This window comes from Dreissena polymorpha, chromosome 2, assembly GCF_020536995.1.
Source record: "Dreissena polymorpha isolate Duluth1 chromosome 2, UMN_Dpol_1.0, whole genome shotgun sequence".
Lineage (NCBI taxonomy): Eukaryota > Metazoa > Mollusca > Bivalvia > Myida > Dreissenidae > Dreissena > Dreissena polymorpha.
This window is the reverse complement of record NC_068356.1, coordinates 124,326,801-124,351,923: the sequence shown is the minus strand read 5'-3', so window position 1 is coordinate 124,351,923 and position 25,123 is coordinate 124,326,801. Positions and strand designations below refer to the sequence as shown.

General features: G+C 37.3%; 1 protein-coding gene across 2 annotated transcripts in view; it reads left to right on the top strand.

Annotated features, from left to right (window-relative positions):
* The window catches only part of LOC127868857 (uncharacterized), a 40,214-nt gene extending 18,374 nt beyond the window's left edge, over positions 1 to 21,840 (top strand). Inside the window, exons 3-6 of one of the 2 annotated variants that reach the window (XM_052411007.1) lie at positions 256 to 462; positions 3,173 to 3,354; positions 20,253 to 20,451; positions 21,445 to 21,840. In XM_052411007.1, coding sequence (XP_052266967.1) covers positions 456 to 462; positions 3,173 to 3,354; positions 20,253 to 20,451; positions 21,445 to 21,698 — 642 coding nt within the window. In that variant the 5' untranslated portion in view covers positions 256 to 455 and the 3' untranslated portion in view covers positions 21,699 to 21,840. The remainder of the gene's footprint in view (positions 1 to 255; positions 463 to 3,172; positions 3,355 to 20,252; positions 20,452 to 21,444) is intronic. The other variant, XM_052411008.1, reaches the window with a different exon arrangement.
* The last annotated feature ends 3,283 nt before the right edge of the window (positions 21,841 to 25,123 follow it).

Sequence of the window (25,123 nt, the reverse complement as noted above, 5' to 3'; positions counted from 1 at the left end):
TTTTCCAAGAACGAGGCTTCTATGTTACATTCTTCTATTGTTTAATCTAGCTAACATATTGTTAAACGAGAATCACCGTCACTTCAAAATCCAAGAAACGGATATCATGTTATTATTGAACAATTATTTCGAAAAGCAGTTAAATTAACGATTTTATCTTGATTTCAGAACAGTTTCAAAATGTCAGCATAAAATCATACACGATAACACTGCATTTCCATTTAAATAATGAACACCTATGTCCATTATGTACAGATCATGTGCGAACACCAGACATCGCAATTAGGAGCCAATCTGTTATTCGGCGCTAGATATGACACTTCATTGGGCGATCGGGAAGACTCTAATTTCCCCGGTTTATGAGGGCAATTCCCAATATTGTGTTTGATTTTCTGTCTTGGTGGATGCCAGAATAAAATGATCGATGGGTCCTTACCGCCACATGACAAGAACTGATGGAAGGTAATTTTGCGTCATTGCTGGTGAATGTAGATATATGTAATAGGTATGTACAATATACCAAAAGCTTTTTACAGAAGGGGTTTAATACATGCTCCTGTAGTGCCGTCCAAGATAAGTCTGCGAAGTCCGCACGGGATTATCAAGGAGGACACCTTCCGCCTAAACTGAATATTCTGATAGAAGACACTTCTTAAAAACGAAAAATTGCATTAAAGCGGAAAGTGTCGTCCCTGATTAGCCTGTGTAGACTGCACAGGCTTAATTGGGACGATACTTCACGTAAATCATTAAGGCCTGTTTTCCCAGTGCGAGACTCACATCTTTATGATGGATATGCAGAATATAATAAATAAATTTGTGAACGGTATATACTATTATATACAGGGTGTGGTTAAATGCAATACCATATATACATGTATACACATTATCTAGCGTCATAAATTTAAGTTTTCGGACTATGCGAGTTTTCGGATTAACTCTTAATATAGCCCCCCAAAATATTAAACCTTTTTGTTGATCTTTTTCATTTCTTAGAGTCATTTTATTGAATTGAGAGGGGCGGTGAAATGGCATATAGCAACTAAGGTAAAATGTTATTATCATGAGTTTTTAATGAATGCATATTTTGTCCAATAGATGAAAATAGTATCATGTTTCTTTGGTTCTGTTTTTAAAAAAAAAATGAATAAAACAATTTCTTGAACTAATGATCATCGTTCTGTGAAAACTGGGTTTAATGCATTTGTGAAAAGTACCGTCCCAGATAAGCCTGCGCAGTCCGAGCGGGCTTAACGACACTTTCCGCTTAAACTGGATTTTCGTTAAAAAAAAGTGATTTTTTTTGTAAACGAAAAGTACTTTGAACACGTAAAGTGTCGACCCTCACTAGCCCGGGCAGACTATACAGGCTAATCTGGGACGGCACTTTCCACACACGCATTAAGCCCAGTTTAGCCAGACCGAGGTTCTACTAAGAGTTGTGGTCAATTAAATATCCTACTACATCCGACTACATCCGATCTTCAGACGTGTCACAATATTTCAGCCGTTACCAAAATCTATTTTATACTTCATTATGGATCAAATCGTTTGACTGCTGATTTTTTTTAAGAAATCGTTTTTTGTGAGAGCCTTTTTGTTTAATGTAGAAACCGTCCGATTTCTTTAGCAAATTATTAAAAATATTAGCAAACAAGTAGTGCAATAAACATTTTCAAAAAACGTAATTTTGGAAATTTATTCTTGCGTAAATGACATGTTTGACATAATATGTTTTCATTGAAACGCATCTCATAACCTTTCTCAATTTGTGTGACCCGGAACTTGGCTTGAATACGACTGTGAATGCGTGTTTATATTTTTCAAAATATTTTATTCTGTTCGTAAATGAAAATCGGTATAAGCAAACATTTTCTTAAGATGTCAAGAGGACCCGAAATTAATTCGTTAAAGATGGCATAGATTGAAAGAGGTATATTAGTTTGGCAAGAAAATCATGATAATATCAATGAACTCAAATTAAATCATAAAGTGGTGGACTACTAATAGGAGGATTGTGGATCCGATTGTCAACACGATCACAATCCTTGCAAGCCATAAGGATTTGTTTTGAATATTTTTTCGACGGCCATTCTGCTCCTACCTCTGATGCATGTGTACACGTACTGCCGGTAAACCAGCTTACGACCGCGCTATGACTGCAATGCTGTTGAAAACGGCAAAACATCCAAACACACAAACATCAGAACACTTCTCCACCATTACAACATGCGTATTATAGTTTAGTTTAGTGAACTGTCATTTATTATTGACTTTCCTTTTCCAAAATATTTAAACCACGCTCTGGGAAAACGGGGCTTAAAGCAAATGCGTAAAGTACGGACGAAATTTCAGTGTAAACTAGAACTTCGATAAGAAGATACTTCCTTCAAACGAAAATCCCCCTAGAAGAGGAAAGTGTGGTCGATGGGCTGATTCCACAGGCTTATATTAGACAACACTTTATTCACATGCATTAAGACCCGTTTTCCGAGAGCGCGGCTCACACATCCTTATTAGCGATAACGAGGTGAATTGCATCGGACCGCAATAAGCAGCAAAACTACATACCCTTAATTTAAACCGTACACACAAAAACAAGACTTCTATTATTGTCTTTGCTTCTATATGAACCTCTAAATTTTGGATGTAATGTCTTGTTATCACATTTTAGTTCCGTCGCGGTTGTTGCAGAGAAATGCTGATTTGTAAGAATTTTCACCAAAATCTGCTTATAGAATAAACATCAACTACTGTAGAAATCAAAGCAAAGTAAAAACAGAAAAGCAATTCAGGAATTGCTATATGTGTAAATGTAGATATCGACATCGTGAATAGGACAGTAGCTAAATAATATAAAAACGATCGGACAAGCTTCCCACCAACTTGCCTTACATAATATATAATTTACTCGTACGTATGAACAGACACAAATACCGTTCTTTAAGATTGTTTTTGTGAACTGTGACGTGTTGTATTTTTTTGCTAACAAGGTCTTTTAGGACATATTGAATAATATGAAAAATAATTGGTCTAATGTTTTTTAATATTCAAGCGATACAAAAGAATATCGTACGTGAACTCGTCCCAAGTAATTTCGTACCAAAAGCATAATCAACATCCATCTGAATAATAATTATTATCTTGCTATTGCGGTCCGCTTTTCGTACAGGCAAATATTCTGACAGCATTGCGGGAGAGACAGGCCTTTGTTTGATGGGGCTCCTTTCAGAGATTGTGGTAATTGTTACAGAAAAGTATAAATTACGGGTCCTTCGAAAAGTCTCGTTACTCGACGACAAAAAGTTGAAAAAGTCTTCTCTACTTCTACCGGTACTTTCACTCAACAAAGTGGTAAGTCTTTTAAATTGCTTTATGTATTTGCTTATTTAAGATTCTTTGATTTATATATGTGTTTAATTTGTGCAGATGTTGTCGTTTTAATTCAATTTCATTTTGAAGTGGCATATGGCATTTTACTTTCAACGTGTATGGATATTATTTTGATTTTGTATTTATCAAATAACTGCTTTCATTGTTGGTTGCTATTTATTTTTCATTTGAATAAAAAAAAAAATTCTATAGATTTTTTATTTTGTCCGATGTAAGTACAACGTTTATTATTTATTGACCTATCGCGGTTACGAAACACCATACTTTTAGTTTTCAATGTGTGTACCTGCGGACTCCATGAATAGCAATAAGAATATAAATGCGCCTCGCTCTCGGAATACTGGGTTTAATTTCATGCACGTAAAGTGTCGTTCATGAATAGCCTGTGCAGTCCTCACAGGCTAATCAGGGACGGAGAATTCCGCCTTAATTGGATTTTCGCTAAGAAGAGACTGCATTTTGTCTAGATGTTTTCCACATTCTCCGGCGTTTTGCCTACTATGGCATGTCAACAGCAAACAATAGCAATGTTAAATGTTAAATATTAAAACTACCATATCTATCGAATTACCAGTTTAAATGTCATTTTTCCAAATACATGTGATCATATTGACGTGTACGTGACTTAACACAGGACTCAACTTTGTGGAACATATCGCTTATAGCCATAAGAATTTTCCTTTATGCCGTATGTGTACGTGTTTAAGTCAATGCCGTTTATATTAATCAAATCAAAGGGTTACGACAAGTCCACAGAAATGGCGTGCACTCGCCTATGTTCATTATTTTAATTGTATTGCACAAGTAATATTTAAGTGTGTATGAAGTACAATTGCTATGTCCATGCTCACTATTTGTAACGATACAGTTGTTGTGTACAATTAGAATTGCACCTCTTAAATTGGGATAAGGTTCGGACGTTCTTTATTTGATTTCTTACGGAAGTAGATGCCTCAGACATTTCTAAGTACAATAGTAATAATGCGCTTATACGATCTACATGTTAGCCTCGCTCCTGGAAAACGGTTTAATGCATGGACGTACAGTGTCTTACAAGCTAAGCCTGTGCAGTCTGCACAGGCTAATAGTTTACGACACTTTCCGCACCAACTGGACTTTCGCTAAGAAGAGACTTCCTGTAAACGAAAAATAGCGGGAAGTTTCGTCCCTGATTTTACTATGCGAACTACACTGGCTAATCTGGGACGACAAACACGTATCGATTAACGTTAATCCAGAGCGAGGCTCATTTCGAATAGAAATAAAATGTGTACTTTCCATGCGCGTGTTGGGTAAAGATCTCATAGTAGGATCCGATGCACGGTCAAATTAAACTTCTGAAACATTTTGGAAACAGCATGGGAACAAATGTGTCCGTAATAATCATCGCCGGAAGTTCAATAGTGATATGGTTATTGCCAAGGAAGGTTACATAGTAAAAAGGCCAATTTAACATTGAAATGTCAGCTTGATTATTTAATTATTTGAGCTTAACATTAGGTGGACAACCGAAATAATGTGGGTCCTATGGCCTTCTGTGAACACAATGTGGGTCCTATGGCCATCTGTGAACATTCATTGATAATTAATTTTGCGTCGTAGTGGTGCGTTATAGTGATTCTGTAATGGGCACAGAAGATTCAATCAAAACATATCTCATATTTTACAGATCAGAATGCGTTGCCTTTTCGTATTGTGTGTGATCGGTCTTGCCATGAGCGTGTCCGCCAAGGCCACCGGCGACGCCTGAAAGGCACCCGCCGGAGATGCGCCCGCAGTTGAGGCTCCCGCAGTGGATTCTGGGAAGGGGACCGTGGCTCCCACAGACGCCGCCGAGGCCAAAGCAGCCAATGGCAACGCTTACGCATGTACGTATTTATTGGATGTTATATATTACACCACTGGTGTTCTTATTGCATAACTTTATTTAATTTGTTCGTACATGTATATATACAGTTTTATGTTAGATGTCACAATAACGTGTGGGTACGCGCTCAGTTCTGAATATGGGTAACTGCTTTCCCACCCTGAATCAATAATTGCATTATCGATGCCGAGTGGTTTTGATATTGTTTCACCATCCACAAAACTGCCAGCGCTATATACGATTTATACGTTCTATAGAAAAAGAAAAATAGTTTCAAAACAAAATACAAAAAAAAAATAATCTATCATCACCATCGCTTTCATATCTACTATAACTATTGTTCTTATTCCTTTTGATCTATTACTGAAAATATGTGTGTAATTGTTGCTACACTAGGCTGCTAATATTATATTGAAATAAGAATAAATTATTATAATAGTCGACCGTTTTTTATATAGACGGAAAAAACAAGAAGCCGGAATGCAAGGGACTCTGCCCCGAATCGACCCTTCAGATCTGTGTCAACGTAGACGCTGCCGACACCGAAAGGGTCAGCGCCCTGATGAGTCTGATGAACGGGGACGCCGCAGTTGAAGCTGCAATGACCGCTGCTGCCTCAGACGAGACGAAGGCTGACAAATCTGCTTCCGGTTCCGGCAAATCCGCAAGTGAGGAGAGCGGCTCGAAATCGGCCTAGAGCGACAACAACTGAGGCGCTCGATTCGGATGGACATTTCGGAATTATTTTTTAATTTAATGTTTACTTTTATATTGGATTTTAATCGCGTACATTATAGTCAAACCTATATGATCTTTTATTGCACGTGTGAATAAAGAATTAAGCAGCACACATGTTTTTGTTAATTTAGTTTTCCCAATTATATACTTCAGCCAATATATATTTTTAATTTAGTATAGGATGTGGATACACATCCATTGAAAATGCACATCTAAACAAATATAATAAATTCAAGTGCAATGCAAGTTGACATTATTATCCGAGTTCAATGAGAGTTTTAGTATTCTCAGATTAAAAAATATATGTTTATGCTAACTGTTTGAATATGCAATTGACTGGCATTAAACAATAGGTACTTGTGTAAATTGAAATCTCTTTATGTGTTTATGTTTAAAAGCTTACATAACTGGCATCTTAATTGATTATCTATGGCAATAGCAAAATTCAACATCATGATGAGAGTAATAATAACACGGAGACTGTTGGGAAGAACCATTTATTGGAAATATTTGAACATAAATTTATTTAGAGTAGGAGGATGAGGCGTCTAAAAACTAAATAAATGCATTATTCATCAATATTACTTTTGAAAATGCAATGTAACTTCTGCTCATCTTTAATTCAGCGACAGACATTGAATATACAAGCACTGTAATTTAAACCCCTTTACGGGGATGAAGATATTTGGGACTGCACACACAAATTTGAATTACGACATAATGCCATTATGACGTTAGCAACAACTTAAGAATTGTTCATGTATGGGATGCACAGTTTTGGAAATATGTTTAGAAAACAAACATCGTTTGAGAAAAATTTTTTTTAAGCATTTGACAATACTGTACGCAATCGAGTGTTGTGATAAGTATAAAGCTACAAAATATTATTTCATTGTGCCACTTTTCGCGAAGGTATGTTACATGAATTTAAACAGCGTATTTTACCAATCAAATAATTCGATTAGAACGTCATTTTTTGAAGCCGAACAAATCTGCGAATGCAAACGCTAATTACAACGAAAAACGTCAATAGCTAACGAAGACCAGTGAAACATCACACATACTCATGGAAACCTTTCCATTTTTTTTATATTAAACTATTGCAAAATACATATTAGATAATAATCAAACCATACATAGGGTGAAATGAATTGTGATTGTTTTGAGGGTTTCACTATTGGAGAAGATTTCGTTTTTACGTAGGTGTCACCGTATGGGTTTTTATGTATTGAGCGACGGTGGGTTGTAGCCAATTCCCAATATGTGATAACCAGGGTGTTTACATAAACAACCTTGCAACGAACCAACTATATTTCAAATATATATTTATTTACGTGCTCCGTCAAATAGCTGATCACGGAATCATCAATTTTATAAATAACAAGGATAAGCAATATAATAAATGGTTTACACACAGATATGGTTTACCAACAGATATGGTTTACTAACAGATATGGTGAGCAAAGTAAAACATTACAACATTAAAATAGCAATAAGATATTATATTAAATAAACAATACAATATTTTATCAGACAAAAAACGCACATACATAAGCAAAATGAAATATTAAATATTAAACAGTTACTTGTGAAAGGTAATCTTAGAAATAATGATAAAGATATTTACCTGCAATGAACCAAATATATTTCAAATATATATTTACTTACGTGCTCCGTCAAATAGCTGATCACGGAATGATCTAAAATGCGTCTTTTTGTCACCTCCATGTCGCAACGACACATTTTATTGGTTAAAATATTTAGATATCAGCTATTTCATAGGTTAACTATAAAATTTACTCAGAACTAGTGTATGTGATAATGCACGAGTAATTTGTGAGCATTAGTTAACGTGAACAATTGGGGATTCGTACTAATTTCTAATTGTAATTCACTAAAATAACTACTGCAGATCGAGGAATACGATTACTATACTCAATTAAGAATGCCGTTATCTTAACAAAGAATCGTAAAATAATTTATATACATCTACAAGTACATCTACGATACATTATACAAATGTATGTCCGGTGACGTTGGTTAAACGTGTGACCGGTTCGACTTGGTATTTACGTATGTTAAACGTGTGACAGGTTCGACTTGCCTCTACTTACTGTTGTTCCCGATCTTTATGATTCAACTGGAGCCAACCTTATCCGGAGATAACAGGTACATAAGTTTTGGTGAAGCAAATGAACTTATAAATAAGAAAACACAACGGCATGTTAATCACAAAAATAAATTTTATTTTATATTTAAACGCACTCGTAATGTCGTCCAAGAGTGGTACAAACATTATAAATAAATTAAAAAATCCCCTCCTAGTGGCAAAATACAAATGCTAGCCCATGCACACTATACGAACATGCTTTAAGTCCTGTTTACCAAGTGCGAGGATCGTTTATATTTAACCAGAACCGATAAAATATGTTAATAAATAGATGTATCAATAATTAATACGGGCTAATTCGAATAACCGATTGTTCATATTTTCCACTGCAGACCTCAGCGTTTCTATTTGGTACACACATAATTGTCTTTCGTCGGTATTAAACTTTCACGGCGACTTAGCCTTAAGGCAAACTTAACATCTACAAATATCAGCGTTCAATGACACTCGATGGAAACAAGATTCCAGAAGTCAATCAATCTTACGAACATCAGAATCGATATGTTGTCCGAGCTGCCAAATTACCGAGAGACTTGCGTCTTCGCAGAAATGTTTGATGCTTTGATTGCATGAAGGGAATTAAGCATTACGACATAAGATGAGTATGGGAAAAATTGACTTAATTAAGGCGTGTGAGAAAAATGTCGCCCCCAGATTAGCCTGTGCGGACGACACCGGCTAATCTGGGACGTCACTTCACGAACATGGGTTGAGTCCCGTTTCCCAGAGCAAGACTAAAAAATTTATCTCAGAATTTATCGTTGAATGTATACTTCATGTGTGGCGAATTTATCGTTGAATGTATACTTCATGTGTGGCGAATTTATCGTTGAATGTATACTTCATGTGTGGTGATACGACACAAAGACACTATTTTGTTTCACGGATCATTCCGACTAAGAGGACCCCGGAAGAGGACTCACCAGTCACGTAAAGTGTCGAATATATTATATATTTTTTATAAACAACTGGTAGCAAGATGCGTTGCAGATAATGGGTCATTAACCACATTTTAACTAACTCTTTTGACCTGTAACTTTTTCAGCTCAATTCATAATATCACTTTAATAAATTAATATGCAATCTTATTGATTTGTGACTTATACTATTTTACTTGTTTGAACATTACGAAATGATCCGTGAAACAAAATAAGTGTCTTTGTGTCGTATGAACGAATCTGCATAAAAAACAGTTAAGATTCACATTGTAAATCGAATCGTTCCTGTCGTCAGTTGCCAAAACGAAATTACGGTTAATATTCCAAAGCATTATATTTCTCTTACCGGGATATTTGTAAATATGTTGATGCTGCATTAACAAATATAAGTGTATATGAAGTGAAAACACCTAAAATAATCAACGGTTGCGATAGACACCTATAAACTGTTAGATGCCCATAATATCACTTTAACATTAGTTATTTTTTGTTGTTGCAGAATTTATATATGTCGTGCATTAATTTATAATATCAATCTTAACTTGTTATATCTAATTTTAATCTTAATTAGCATAAACTATATTGTTTCACATGTTTTTTATTAAATTAAACGCCTGAATTTTTTCGTCTACTGTCGTTTGCATATTTTTGCTACTGACGTTTGCCATTCCTAAACGTTTTACTGACGTTTGCCATATTTGTTTTCACCCTTTAAACGTTTATTTATTATCCGGTAGATATTTTTGTTTGTTTATGCATAGCATATGCAATATTTGTTCTTCCGGTAGAGCATAGACAGTTCTGTGATAGTTAATTTTCGAGAACACTGACTTTTTGTAATTTTACTACTGACGTTTGCTTCTTAAATGAAAATTTGCGCCGAAGTGTTCTCGAAAACCAGAGCAACACACAAAACGCGTGATATACCGATCGAAAGCTATATGCATGCCATATTACATGCACTAGGTCGTATGAAAGTCAGAGTATGATCAGCAAAGATGTTGAAAAAAAACCTACCTTGCGCGGCTGTTTGTTGTCATAAAATGACTACTGACGTTGACTTTTGTGGTCACGTGACAGTTTTTGTTCATTCACATTGAGTCAAAAAATTATTATAGATTAATATCGACTTGGAATTCGAACAAATAATGTCTGTACATGCCGTACGGTTTTTTCAAAACTGTAATCAAGTTATGTTTATAGTCGCGGTGCCAGAATGTCGTTTTAAATTCCTTGTTTTCCGTTTGTCTATGATTTCCTTTTCGTTGAGGATCCTCATACTGCCATTTGTTATGTTCTTTAATGTTTGTGTTTAGCGTACATAAAAGGAAGGCAAAGTTCTTTTTCTTGTCGTATACTGATTGCGTGTGTAATATTTAATGATGTGACGAAACATAAATTCATTTAAATGACAAATGCGAAAATGTGTTAACATGTTTCTTTAAATTAAAGTATATTGTGGTCATAATGACACACGCAGATGTATTTAGATCATTATTTGACATGCATTTATATTTGAATCAAATGACACATACAGTTATACTGTTAGCATAGTGACACACACACACACATATATACACGCATGCACACACGCACGCACGCACGCATGCATGCACGCACGCACGCACACACTTACAGACACAGATATATTTGGGATCATAATCACATACGCAATTTTGTTGGGATCATAAAGAAACATCCTGTTATACTGGGATCAAAATGAGACACTCAGGTATACTTGGATCATAATGGCACGAGCAGTTATATTGTGATCATAAGGAAACATACATTTGTATTGGGTACATAATGACACAGGCAGGTATACTAGAAAACCACTGCGAATCAGTTAAATGACATCTTTTGAACTCCAAACACGCAATGAACAAAAAAAACTTACATTAATTATATAAGGAGAACATTCATTTGAACCACCTATGGGTTATTATAATAGTTTCCATCACCTAACTGAGGTGCGTGAAGTTGGCTCGCCGTTCGACGTTCGACATTAGTTCAACATTCCAATTACCGAATGTCGAGCTGGCTCGGCATTCCAGCTCGACATTCAGTTCGGCATTCGCATATTGTGTTGTATGCTTATTTTCGAATGTCGAGCTGGATCGGCATCCAGTTCGGCATTCAGTTCGGCATTCGCATACAGTGTTGTATGCTTATTTTCGAATGTCGAGCTGGCTCGGCATTCCAACTCGACATTCAGTTCGGCATTCGCAAATAGTGTTGTATGCTTATTTTCGAATGTCGAGCTTGCTCGGCATTCCAGCTCGACATTCAGTTCGGCAATCGCATATAGTGGTGTATGCCTATTTTCGAATGTCGAGCTGGCTTCCATTCAGTTCGACATTCGTATATAGTGTTGTACAATTTTTTTTTTAATGTCGAGCTGGCTCGGCATTCCAGCACGACATTGAGTTCGACATTCGGATATAGTGTTGTACAATAATTTTTGAATGACGAGCTGGCTCGGCATTCCAGCTCGTCATTCAGTTCGGCAATCGCATATATTTTTTCATGCTTATTTTCGAATGTCGAGCTGGCTCGGCATTCCAGCTCGACATTCAGTTCGGCATTCGCATATAGTGTTGTATGCTTATTTTCGAATATCGAGCTGGCTCGGCATTCCAGCTCGACATTCAGTTCGACATTCGGAGATAATGTTGTACAATAATTTTTGAATGACGAGCTGGCTCGGCATTCCAGCTCGACATTCAGTTCGACATTCGGAGAGAGAGTTGTACAATAATTTTTGAATGACGAGCTGGCTCGGCATTCCAGCTCGACATTCAGTTCGACATTCGGATATAGTGTTGTAAAATAATTTTTGAATGACGCGCTGGCTCGGCATTCCAGCTCGACATTCAGTTCGGCATTCGCAAATAGTGTTGCATGCTTATTTGTGAATGCCGAGCTGGCTCGGCATTCCAGCTCGACATTCAGTTCGACATTCGGATATAGTGTTGCACAATATTTTTTGAATGTCGAGCTGGCTCTGCATTCCAGCTCGACATTCAGTTCGGCATTCGCAAAAAGTGTTGTATGCTTATTTTCGAATGTCAAGCTGGCTCGGCATTCCAGCTCGACATTCAGTTCGGCATTCGCATATATTGTTGTATGCTTATTTTCGAATGTTGAGCTGGCTCGGCATTCCAGCTCGACATTCAGTTCGACATTCGGAGATAGTGTTGAACAATACTTTTTGAATGACGAGCCGGTTCGGCATTCCAGCTCGACATTCAGTTCGACAATCGTATATAGTGTTGTACAATAATTTTTGAATGACGAGCTGGCTCGGCATTCCAGCTCGACATTCAGATCGACATTCGGAGATAGTGTTGTACAATAATTTTTGAATGACGAGCTGGCTCGGCATTCCAGCTCGACATTAAGTTCGACATTCGGAGAACGTGTTCTACAATAATTTTTGAATGACGAGCTGGCTCGGCATTCCAGCTCGACATTAAGTTCGACATTCGGAGAACGTGTTCTGCAATAATTTTTGAATGACGAGCTGGCTCGGCATTCCAGCCCGACATTCAGTTCGACATTCGGATATACTTTTGTAAATTTTTTATAATGGCGAGCTGGCTCGGCATTCCAGCTCGACATTCAGTTCGACATTCGGATATAGTGTTGTAAAATAATTTTTGAAAGACGAGCTAGCTCGGCATTCCAGCTCGACATTCAGTTCGGCATTCGCATATAGTGTTGTATGCTTATTTTCGAATGTCGAGCTGGCTCGGCATTCCAGCTCGACATTCAGTTCGACATTCGGATATAGTGTTGTACAATGTTTTTTGAATGTCGAGCTGGCTCGGCATTCCAGCTCGACATTCAGTTCGGCATTCGCAAATAGTGTTGTATGCTTATTTTCGAATGTCGAGCTGGCTCGGCATTCCAGCTCGACATTCAGTTCGGCATTCGCATATAGTGTTGTATGCTTATTTTCGAATGTCGAGCTGGCTCGGCATTCTAGCTCGATATTCAGTTTGACATTCGGAGATAGTGTTGAACAATACTTTTTGAATGACGAGCTGGTTCGGCATTCCAGCTCGACATCCAGTTCGACATTCGCATATAGTGTTGTACAATAATTTTTGAATGACGAGCTGGCTCGGCATTCCAGCTCGACATTCAGTTCGACATTCGGATATAGTGTTCGGAGAAAGTAATGTACAAAATCTATACACTGAACGAAAGATATATATATATATATATATATATATATATATATATATATATATATATATGGCGACCGAGGTCAGAGAGGTCAACTAGTGGAGTTGTGTGTGAATGTCATAGTTCATTTACCGGTCATCGCTGCCTCTTTCACGACTACCTTATGTGCTGACCACCCCAGTGACCTTCCAGGGGAAAATAATTTAATTTTGAACCAAAGTAGGTCAAATTTATCCGATTTTCGCAGAAGATTCATTATTATACACCAGTCCACGGTTGCCAATTAGACTATATCGTTCACTCCTATAAAAAAGGAGAAATATTTTACAATCATAAAAAATGAAAATCATATTAGATCCATTATAATATAAAATAGATAAATGTGATTAGGTGTATCTTTCGTTAAGTGTATAGATTTTGACCTATTATAACCATAATAAGTATTGCTATCATCATCATCATTAACTCAAGCATCATATTAATCACCAACATCAACATAACCATCAATATCATCATTGCCATTATTATCACCACTATTAGTATTATCATTATTATAATTATTACCATTTTTGATTTTTTTGTCTATAGTTTGTTTACTAAATTGGCGAGGGACGACCGATGGACGGCCGACGGTTGGACGAGGGACGACCGATGGACGTCCGATGGTTAAAAGAGGGCCGACATATGGACGGCCGTCGGTTATCCATCGGTCGGCCCTCGCCCAACAGTCGGTCGTCCATCGGTTGTCCATCGGTCGTCCATCGGTCGTCCACCGGTCGTCCCTCGTTCAACCGTTGTTCCTCCATATGACGTCCCTCGCCCAACCGTCGGTCGTCCATAGGTCGTCTATCGGTCGTCCATCAGTCGTCCAACGGTCGACTATCGGTCGTCAATCGGTCGTCCCTCGTCCAACCGTCGTTCGTCCATATGTCGTCCCTCGCACAACCGTCGGTCGTCCATCGGTCGTCCCTCGTCGATCGGTCGTCAATCGGTCGTTCCTCGTCCAATTGTTGCCCGTTCATCGGTGGTCCATTATCTGCCCTTGTCCGTCCGTCGGTTGTCCATCGGTCGTCTCTTATCCATCTGTCGGTCGTCCATCGGTTATCCCTCGTCCAACAGTCGTTCGTCCATATGTCGGCCCTCGCCCAACCTTCGGTCGTCCATCGGTCGTCCATCGATCGTCCCTCGTCGGTCGGTCGTCTATCGGTCGTCCCTCGTTACACTGTTGGCCGTCCATCGGTCGTCCATTGACTGCCAATGTCCGTCCGTCTGTCGTCCATCGGTCGTCCCTTATCTATCTGCCGGTCGTACATCGGTTATCCTTCTCCCGTCCGTCGGTCATCGGTTGGTCGTCCATCGGTCAGCTCGACATTTAAAAATTATTGTACAATACTATATGCGAATGCCGAACTGAATGTCGAGCTGGAATGCCGAGCCAGCTCGACATTCGAAAATATGCATTCTACACTATATGCGAATGCCGAACTGAATGTCGAGCTGGAATGCCGAGCCAGCTCGTCATTCAAAAATTATTGTACAACACTATCTCCGAATGTCGAACTGAATGTCGAGCTGGAATGCCGAGCCAGCTCGTCATTCAAAAATTATTGTACAACACTATATGCGAATGTCGAACTGAATGTCGAGCTGGAATGCCGAGTCAGCTCGACATTCGAAAAAAAAGCATACAATACTATCTCCGAATGTCGAACTGAATGTCGAGCTGGAATGCCGAGCCAGCTCGTCATTCAAAAAATATTGTACAACACTATATCCGAATGTCGAACTGAATGTCGAGCTGGATGTCGAACCAGCTCGACCATCAAAAAAAAGTGTACAACACTGTATCCGAATGTCGAACTGAATGTCAAGCTGGAATGCCGAGCCAGCTCGACATTCGAAAATAAGCATACAACACTATATGCGAATGCCGAACTGAATGTCGAGCTGCAATGCCGAGCCAGCTCGACATTCGAAAATAAGCATACAACACTATATGCGAATGCCGAACTGAATGTCGAGCTGGAATGCCGAGCCAGCTCGTCATTAAAAAATAAGCATACAACACTATATCCGAATGTCGAACTGAATGTCGAGCTGGAATGCCGAGCCAGCAACACTGAATTTCCATTCAAATTATGAACATCAAGTTTCATTTCGTACGGATCATCTACGAACATTAGACATCGCAATTAGGAGTCAAAGTGTCAGGCTGTTATTCGGCGCTAGATATGACATTTCATTTGGCGATGGGATGATGGGGAAGTCTCTAATTTCCCCGGTTTATTACGGCAGTTCCCAATATTGTGTTTTGATTTCCTGTCTTTGTGGATGCCAGAATAAAATGATCGATGGGTCCTTACCGCGGCATGTTAAGAGGTTTTGGTCGGTTATTTGGCGTCATTGACGGTGAATGTAGAGATAAGTCTCGTTCTGGGAATTTCGGCTGAATGCATGTGCGTTAAGAGTCTGCACAGATTAGCCGGTGAACTCCGCACAGGCTAATCAATAATGGAACTTTCCGGCAGTATTTTTCCTTTAAAGAAGTCTCTTAGTGAAACTCCAGTTAAGTCGGAAAATGTCGTCTCTTATTAGCCTGGATTGTATAGGTTTTACTAGGACGACACTTTACGCCCATGCATTAAACCCCATTGAGCACCGCTCAATTGTAAACATGATTTCGGATCGAATCAGTTACTACTGATGTTTTTTATTGATATAGTTGTTGGTATAAGACAACCACTGTAAACTTTCTATGCAGGAATGATCGACATATATTGCAATCGATCAACACAACTTTGACTTAACTTCTGCTTATTATTATTGCGTTAATGTCCTGTTTTACTATATGTTTTCATTGAAATGTGTTTTCGTAACCTCAGATGATGTAAGCCGAGACCTGGCCTAAAATATAAAAATGAAGTCGTTTTTATATAGTACAAAATACTTCATTGTGTTCTTAAATGACATTGGTATAAGCAAATATTTACTCAAATGCGAAGGTAAATGACAAATAATTAATTAGGTTTATTTGAAACATGACAAGAGAGTTATATTGCAATGAATTCGGTTAAAAATTCATTCATGACACTATGAATGAAATAAAATGCATTGAGTGAATTGACTACAAATTGGAGGATTACGGGTTCGAATTCGGCCCGGTCACATACTTTGCATGGGGATTTATTATGAATATTTGTATCGCATTCCTGCCGCGCTAAATAAAATCGGGGTTTAATGCGTGAATGTACAGTATTGTCACAGATTTGCCTGTGAAGTTCAACACGTTACACCTCGAGGCCACTTTGAGACTCAACTGGGTTTTCGCTAAGAAAATACTTTCTTTAAACAAAACACACCATACAGGCGGAAAGTGGCGTCCCTGGACGACAATTAACGCACATTACTTAAGTCCGATTTTCCCAGAACGAAGCTCATTTCATGTAAGTAATAATTAGGTGCGTTGTAGCCGACCAGGGTAGAAATTCCGAAAAATCAAACCATGGACCCAAATGACCAATATGCCAATCATAGCTTTTATCGTACTTGTCTTGGTAAGAAAAAAAACACACATTTCGCCAAATGTTAAAAACGAAAAGGAACGTTCGAGATACATGTCATGTTTGCATTGTATTCCTTATGTTTCGTTTCTTTGTTTTTATTTGTGTTTCCCCTAATTCAGAATTTATTTTAATAAAAGCAGACAATATTACTTTTAATATATATTTTATTAGTTTTTTTTGTTCCCTTTTGCCAACTAACCGTCGTCTAAACAAATACATGTAATAGCGAACAATATCATCGTACCGGTACGATATGGAAACGTTTAGTGAAATGCCTGAGCTCGACCTACATCTCAAAGTGTGTGTTCGTACACATATGTATGTAATAGCGTATATTTCTTGACCAATCTAGGTCTCTAATATGAGCATACAAATCTTGGAGCAAAATAGCAGTTCAGAAATTGCTTTACTTGTTGACGTAGATATCGTCATCGTAAATAGGACAGTAGCTAAATAAGATCGGACACGCTTCCCACCGATTTGCCCTAAATTATGTCAACTCTACTCATACGTGTGAAAAGAAAAACATTCCGTTCTACCAGCTTGATTTTTAATAACTGCGACCTGTTTTGTACAAACAAGGTCTTTCAGGACAGATTGGATGATAACATAATAACGAAGTCTAGTGTCTAAGAGCCGGTCCAGTGTCATTTTTCTAAATGTTGTCTTCTCTTTAGAAATTATTAGTTAATATTAAAGCAATACACAACAGTTTTGTTCGTAAACTCGTCCCAAGTAATTTCGCACCAAAAAATAACAAATATCCATAGGAGTAATAATAAATATCTTGCTTTTGCGGCCCGCTTTTCGTTCAAGAAACCATTCTGGCAGCTTTGCGGGAGAGACAGGTCTTTGTTTGATGGGGCTCCTTTCAGGAATTGGGGTAATTGTTAAAGGAAAGTATAAAATGCGAGTCCTTCGAAAAGACTCAGTACTCGGTGACAAAACTTAGGATTCTTATCATCAGCAAGTTCAACTTAGCGAAGAGGTAAGTCTTTTAGATTTGATGATGTGTTGCTAATTTAAATTGATTAAGTTAATATAATTGTATATTTTGCAGGGGTTGTTATAAGTCAATTTTAAGTTTAAGTTTTAGATTTCATGATGTGTTTGCTTATTTTAATTGATTTAGTTGATATAATTATATACTTGTGCAGTAGTTGTTTAAAGCCAATTTCAATTTTAAGTTTAAAACGGCATACGGCATTTTATTTTCGAAACTTATCGATATCATTTTAAATACATGTTGTTTTTATCAATAAATTGCTATAAAGTGTTTGTTTCTTTTTTAAATTTAATTTAAAAAAGCAAGTATATTCTTTTTTTAATTATGAAGTCTATTGTTTCGGTTATTTTTTCCGCTGAATTTATTCGTTAAGTTTTTATTAACAAAGTGTAAAATGTATTTACATTGAGCCCTAGTCAATGACAATAAGAACATTAATAGGCCTCGCTCAAGGAAAACTGGGCTAAATGCATGTTGATAAAGTGCAGTCTGCACTGTCTAATCAGGGGGACACTTTCCGTCTTAGCAAGACTTGGCTTATTGCATGTTGATAAAGTGCAGTCCGCACTGCCTTATCAGGGATGACACTTTCTGTCTTAGCAAGGGACTGCGTTGGAAAAAACATGAAAGCTAGAAGTGTCATACTTGATGAGCCTGTGGGGACTGCACAGGCTAATCTGGGATGACACTTTGCGCACATGCATTAAGCCGAGTTTTAAGAGACAGAGGCTCGAATTGTTAAGGTGTGTTGTAATTCCTACGTTTCGCCTACTATGACCTGTCAATGGCAAACAACAGCAATTTAACCCATTTATGCCTAGTGGACTCTCCCATCCTTCTAAATTGGATCAATTTATTTCCAAATTAGGAATGCCTAGTATATTTATTTCTATATTTGGAATATTTCTAACAGAAATTCCATTAAGCAAACAGCGCAGACTCTTATGAGACGCCGCATCATGCGGCGTCTCATCTGGGTCTACGCTGTTTGCCAAGGCATTTTTTCTAGACGCTAGGCATAAATGGGTTAGACTACCGAACTACTAGAATCAATGGCTCTAAGAAGTTTTCCTTAATGCCACGCGTGTACATTTTCAAACAAATATTGTTTCTTTAAATCAAAGCATTCAGCAAGTTCCACAAAAATAACACAAAATCGGTTGTTGTTTTTGTTGTTGTTGTTGCTGCTGCTGTTTTTGTTGCTGTTGTTGTTGATTTTCATTTAAATAATGCTGCACATGTGACATTAAAATGTTCTTGAAGTACCATAACTACCAGTATGTACATGCACTTTGTTGAATACGGAACTTTTGTAATGTAGAGTTTTCATTGCTCCTCTCCAATGGGGGGTTTGTATTGATGTTCTCGATTTTATTGTTTTGGCAAGTACATACCAAAGACATTTCTTAGTACAAAATATTAATACTGAGCTTAAACGATCTATTTTGTCATTGTACAGTATACTTTTATTCTATGAACGCTCACTTCGCTGGTTGAGATAATATCTTATCTTATTATACAATGCACATCAACATTAAACCACTCAAACAAGGGAATTCCGGAAATAAATGTGTTGTAAAAAACGCGTCACTTAGGAAGTAAAAGCTATCAAATATTTTTCTTTATAATTTTTATTAACGAGGAAATCTTTTTCGACTATAAATCGGAAAACTCGAATCCCTTTCAGTAGGCTAAATGACGGATAAAACCCCCCAGATAATTTATGTAAAAAAGCAACCGATTAACAAACAATTTCTTGTATTTGTTCACAAAAGTATTTTTGTAAATTGCTTTTGCTGATGTACAAAAAAACAACAACAAAGAAATCGCAAATCCATGCTACATAAGAATTAACGCAATAATTTGATGTTAATATGTTTTGTTTATTATGCACACATGAGACTTTGATCTAGGTTACTATTTTTTGAATTTCCTGTACGGCTTATTGTTTACAACAAATAGTTAAGTGGTTATCGTTTAATAATATAACTATCATTAACTAACATGTTTTTAGCATTTATTCAAATGTTTTGTTAATAAAATTTCAATAAAAATATTTAACGCGTTCAATAATCGCATATTTAATTTGAATTTCAACGAAAATATAATTATCGCAGGAATTGAATGATGACTAGTGGGTGTGTGTGCGATAAAATGGAGGTATTGCCTACGGCATGTACAATAGTAAGAAAGTCCTATTTAACATGATTGAAATGTGATATTTAATCATCTGAGCTTAAAATTGGGAAAAACGAAAAAGTTCGTGCTTACCATGGTCACCTGTGAACATTAATTTACAATCAAAGTCGCGTCGTGTTGTGTTGCGTTATAGAGGTTCTCTAATTTGCACATAATCCTAACGAACAACTTTCATAATATTTTGCAGATCAGAATGCGTTGCCTTTTCGTATTGTGTGTGATCGGTCTTGCCATGAGCGTGTCCGCCAAGGCCACCGGCGACGCCTCAAAGGCGCCCGCCGGAGATGCGCCTGCAGTTGAGGCTCCCGCAGTGGATTCTGGGAAGGGGACCGCGGCTCCCACAGACGCCGCCGAAGCCAAATCAGCCAACGGCAACGCTTACGCATGTACGTATTTATTGGATGCTATATATTACACCACTGGTGTTCTTATCACATACATATATTTATTTTGTTCATATATTTAAGTCGAAGGTTCTGTATCATCATGGTTGATGTAATAGTGTATTGTTAGAGGACCGCATTTTAAAGGGGCCTTTTCACAGATTTTGGCATGTATTGAAGCTTTTTATTCAATGCTTTATATTGATAAATTTAAACCTTGGACCTAAAATTATCAAGTAAAAAAAACAAAATACAATTTAAAAATGGAAAAAAAGTAACCCACAACTGGACTCGAACCACTGACCCCTGGAGTCCTGGAGTAAAATGTCTCGCGCTTAGACCACTCGACCGTTCGTGCTGACGCTATGAGCGGGTGTATTTTTTACATATATAAGCAATCCTCGTAGTTTCCCAAAATATAACGACAACAACAGAACTACAAATTATTAAATCGTTTCGCGTTTCAACGCTTTATAATTTTCAGGTTTTGAAATCGTAAAAAGTTGCATATAATGGATATTTTATAGCATGGTACAGTATTACTATTTCATCACAAATATCATAACTAAAACGAAAATTTGCGAATCTGAAACAACTTTTTTGTAATTGTGTCAATTTACCAATACGTGAAGAGGCCGCTTTAAGTTACATGGTGGCACAATTTTGTGTGAGTGAGCACTTATTTCTGCTTTTGCGTAACCGTTTATCTGCCCTGAATCGCTTATTGTTTTATCAATGAATAGTGGTTTTGATATTTTTCTCCATATACAAAGCAGCATCACTATGTACACTGTATACGCTCTTAACAATAAGAAAACCTTTTGCGGAACAAAATACCAAAACCATCACCATCTCTACCATAACTACCGGTACTATAACGTTGTTCCTATTCATTTAAGTTAATTATTTATAGTACTGTGTTTACTATTCCAGGTTGCTAAAGTTGTATTTAAATAAGAATGTTAAAAAAAATAGCCGATGGTTTATTATATTTAGACGGAAAGAACAAGAAGCCGAAATGCAAGGGACTGTGCCCCGAATCGACCCTTCAGATCTGTGTCAACGTAGACGCTGCCGACACCGCCAAAGTAAGCGCCCTGATGAGTCTGATGAACGGGGACGCCGCAGTTGAAGCTGCAATCACTGCTGCTGCCGCAGACGAGACGAAGGCTGACAAAACTGCTTCCGGTTCCAGCAAATCCGCCAGCGAGGAGAGCGGCTCGAAATCGGACACCAACGACAACAACTGAGGCGCTCGACTCGGACGAAAAAAATCTAACATTTTTATTTCTTTCAGTTCTTTTTATTGTAAAGTTCACTTTTTAATCGCACAAATCACAGTGAAACCTATGTATTTTTTAATCAAATATGAATAAAGAATTTAGCAGCAAACATTTCTTTATAAATAGACTTTTCCTCGCTTAGACTTCCGCCTTAGTGATTTCATTCAAACTTCCAGTTGCTACATTTCCGATGACTTATTTCAATAATACCCGGTAATCAAAGAAATTCCGTGAATACGCTTTAAGGTTCCTCTTCTATTACGTGAATACATGTATATCGAGAGCAATTAGAATACATAGAGAATATTTGTTCATGTCAGTGTAAGATCGTTTGTTATTTCACGAGTGATCATAGAAAATATTGTTCTGTGATAGCGAGTGAAATAAAAAACGATCTGCATGAACAAATTTTCTGTTTCGGCTATGCCTCTTTTTCCAGACAGCTGTTTCCCTTTCTCCCGTGGCGTGCCTCAATATATCTCAATACACAAAATGACGTCATTATACCAGCGAATTTCTCCGGTTCAACTCTTGTACAATGTAAATAAACGGCGAACAAAGCATTAAATAAAAAGAAAATTTGTTGGATTTGATGGAATATCGTTTTTAATTCACTCGTGATCATAAAAAAATATATAAAAATATTGAAGTAAATCTTGATATGATAATCTAAAAATAGAAAAAGTAGTTCCGAAAATGTGTTATTTTTACCAGTGAACATAACAATTTGTTCATACTTACTGCTGTTATTTCACTGCAGAAATGTAATATTTTATCATTAGGTATAAAAGAATACAGTTTACTAGCTACACAGCCATTAAATACCTGTAACTTAGCGGTCAATTATTGAGCTATGAGACTTGACATACATATGAGTCGCGCACTGTGAAAACGGGACTTCATTTTATTAGAAAATGTCGCAGATAAGCTTGTGCGCCTTTGATTGAAGTTTTCTTTTAAAGACGTCTCTTCTTAGCGGAAATACAGCAAAGGAGGAAAGTGTCGCACCGGATAAGCCTGTGTGGACTTCACCGTCTAATCCGGGGCGACACTTTACGGACATGCATACGCCCCTTTTTCCCAAACGAACTCATATAATTATGTCATACACTTAAACTCTGTCTGTATATGTTACTTAAAGTTCCATTCAGAATACTGTTTTGTTACATATCTCGCACATTCAGAGTCCAATAAAGATGGGAAAAGAGGCTGCGATATGAATCTAATCACTAGAGTTATTGTATATGTACACTAATTCGAGTGGGCAATTTTAAAGAGACTTGTTTTCAGTTTGGAAAATATGCATATGAGCCGTGCTCTGTGAAAAAAGGTTTTAATGCATGTGCGTAAAGTGTCGTCCCAGATAGGCATGTGAAGTCAGCACAGGCTAATCATTGACTACACTTTCCGCCTAAAAAGGATTATAATTAAGAAGAGACTTCCATTAAACAGAAAATATCATAAAATATCTTAAAAGTGGAAAGTGTCGTCCCTGATTAGCCTGTGCGCAATGCACAGTCTAATCTGGGACGACACTTAATGCACATTATTAAACCCCCTTTTCACAAAGCACGGCTCATATATAAAAAAGAAGTCTGCTTTTTTAACCAAAGTAGCAGTTCTGATGAAAAAAATATCTTACATTAATTGCCTGACACTGAACTTGATAGAAGAATAGTCAACTTAACGATTACGATGGAATTTTTTTTGTTTCATTACCCATCTGGTAAAATGGAAGACAAATATCCAAATGAGTTTTACCAATATTTCGACACATGTACATGAACCTATCAGAGAATGAATATACATGATGTATCAAACCTCTCAAGTTTCTTATTTATGAAAATTAAGTTCACGAGTGTAAAATACGGACCAGAACATCAATGGGCGTCTGATAGTGATTATCTGCAGTCTAAAGAATGCAATTTTCCGAGCCTTAGTACTGAATGGAGCCTAAATGGAGCTTTTACAGAGTTTGGCATTTATTGAAGTTTTGTCATTAAATGCTTTATATTGATAAATGTAAACATTGTATCTAAAAAGCTCCAGTAAAAAAAACAATAATAAAATTAAAGGCAGAAAAATGTAACCCTCAACAGGGCTCGAACCACTGATCCGTGGAGTATAAGTCTAGCGCATAGACCACTCGGCTATCCGTGCCTCTACAGAGTGCGATGTATTTTATACTTCATATAAGCAATCCTCGTAGTGTCACAAAGTATAACGACAACAACAGAACTGTCCAAATTATTCAATCGTTTCGCGTTGCAACCCTTCATAATTTTCAGGTTTTTAAATCGTCAAGAGATGCCTTTAATGGATATTTTAGAGCATGGTAAATATTCCGTATTACTGTTTCATCACAAATATCATAACTACAACGAACATTTGCGAATCCCACACATTTTTTAATACATGTTAATTATCAATTTACCTAAGCGTGAAAATGTCCCTTTAATTATCTTAATGTGGTTGACGACCATGCACCAATTAGTTTCACCCTTCATGTAAACTAAATTTTTCATACGGAGCTGAGTGATTTCTTGAATTAAACTTAAGACAAAACAAAGTATAAAGGGGCGAAAGAGAGCTTTATTTCTACCTACTAACTACAGCTCAAAGTACAAAAATGCGCGCGCAAACATATAATATCAAAGTATAAAGCGCGCGCTGACCGTACATAATATACAACAGTTAAGAATGCTAAAAGGTGTCTAAAAAGTGGTGCTGGCGGGACATTAGCCGGCTTGTCATCATAAAGCATACATGGCAGGACAAACATATGGGCAACAGCGCGTTTGGTCTCTCGTCTAAATACAATTAAGAATCTTAATTCAACATTAAAATGGGCTTAAAATAAGCGAGCAAATTTCAGAAGTGGTAACATTGAGCTATATAATTTTGCAAAAGATAATAATGTTGATACACGGAACAGAGAATCTGCAAGTAAACTAACAAATAAGTTTTCAACAATTGTGCGCGAAATAGCATATCCGCTGTGTTTTTATGCCCCGAAGGTGGGCATATAGTGATCGCACTGTCCGTCTGTCTGTCTGTCTGTCCGTCACACTTTTTTTTAAATGCTCAGAACTTCTATGTCGCTTCAGATGTAACCTGTATATCTGGTATGCATGTGTATATAGACAATGCCTTTCCATACGCACACAATTTTGTACCCCTGTGACCTTGACCTTCAACTTAGGGTTCGCGTTTAGGTTTCGAAATCTGCGTTTAGGTTTCGAAAAATGCTCATAACTTCTATGTCGCTTCAGATGTAACCTTTATATTTGGTATGCATGTGTATATGGACAAGGTCTTTACATACGCACACAGATTTTCACCCCTTTCACCTTGACCTTCAACTTAGGGTCCGTGTTTAGGTTTCGAAATCT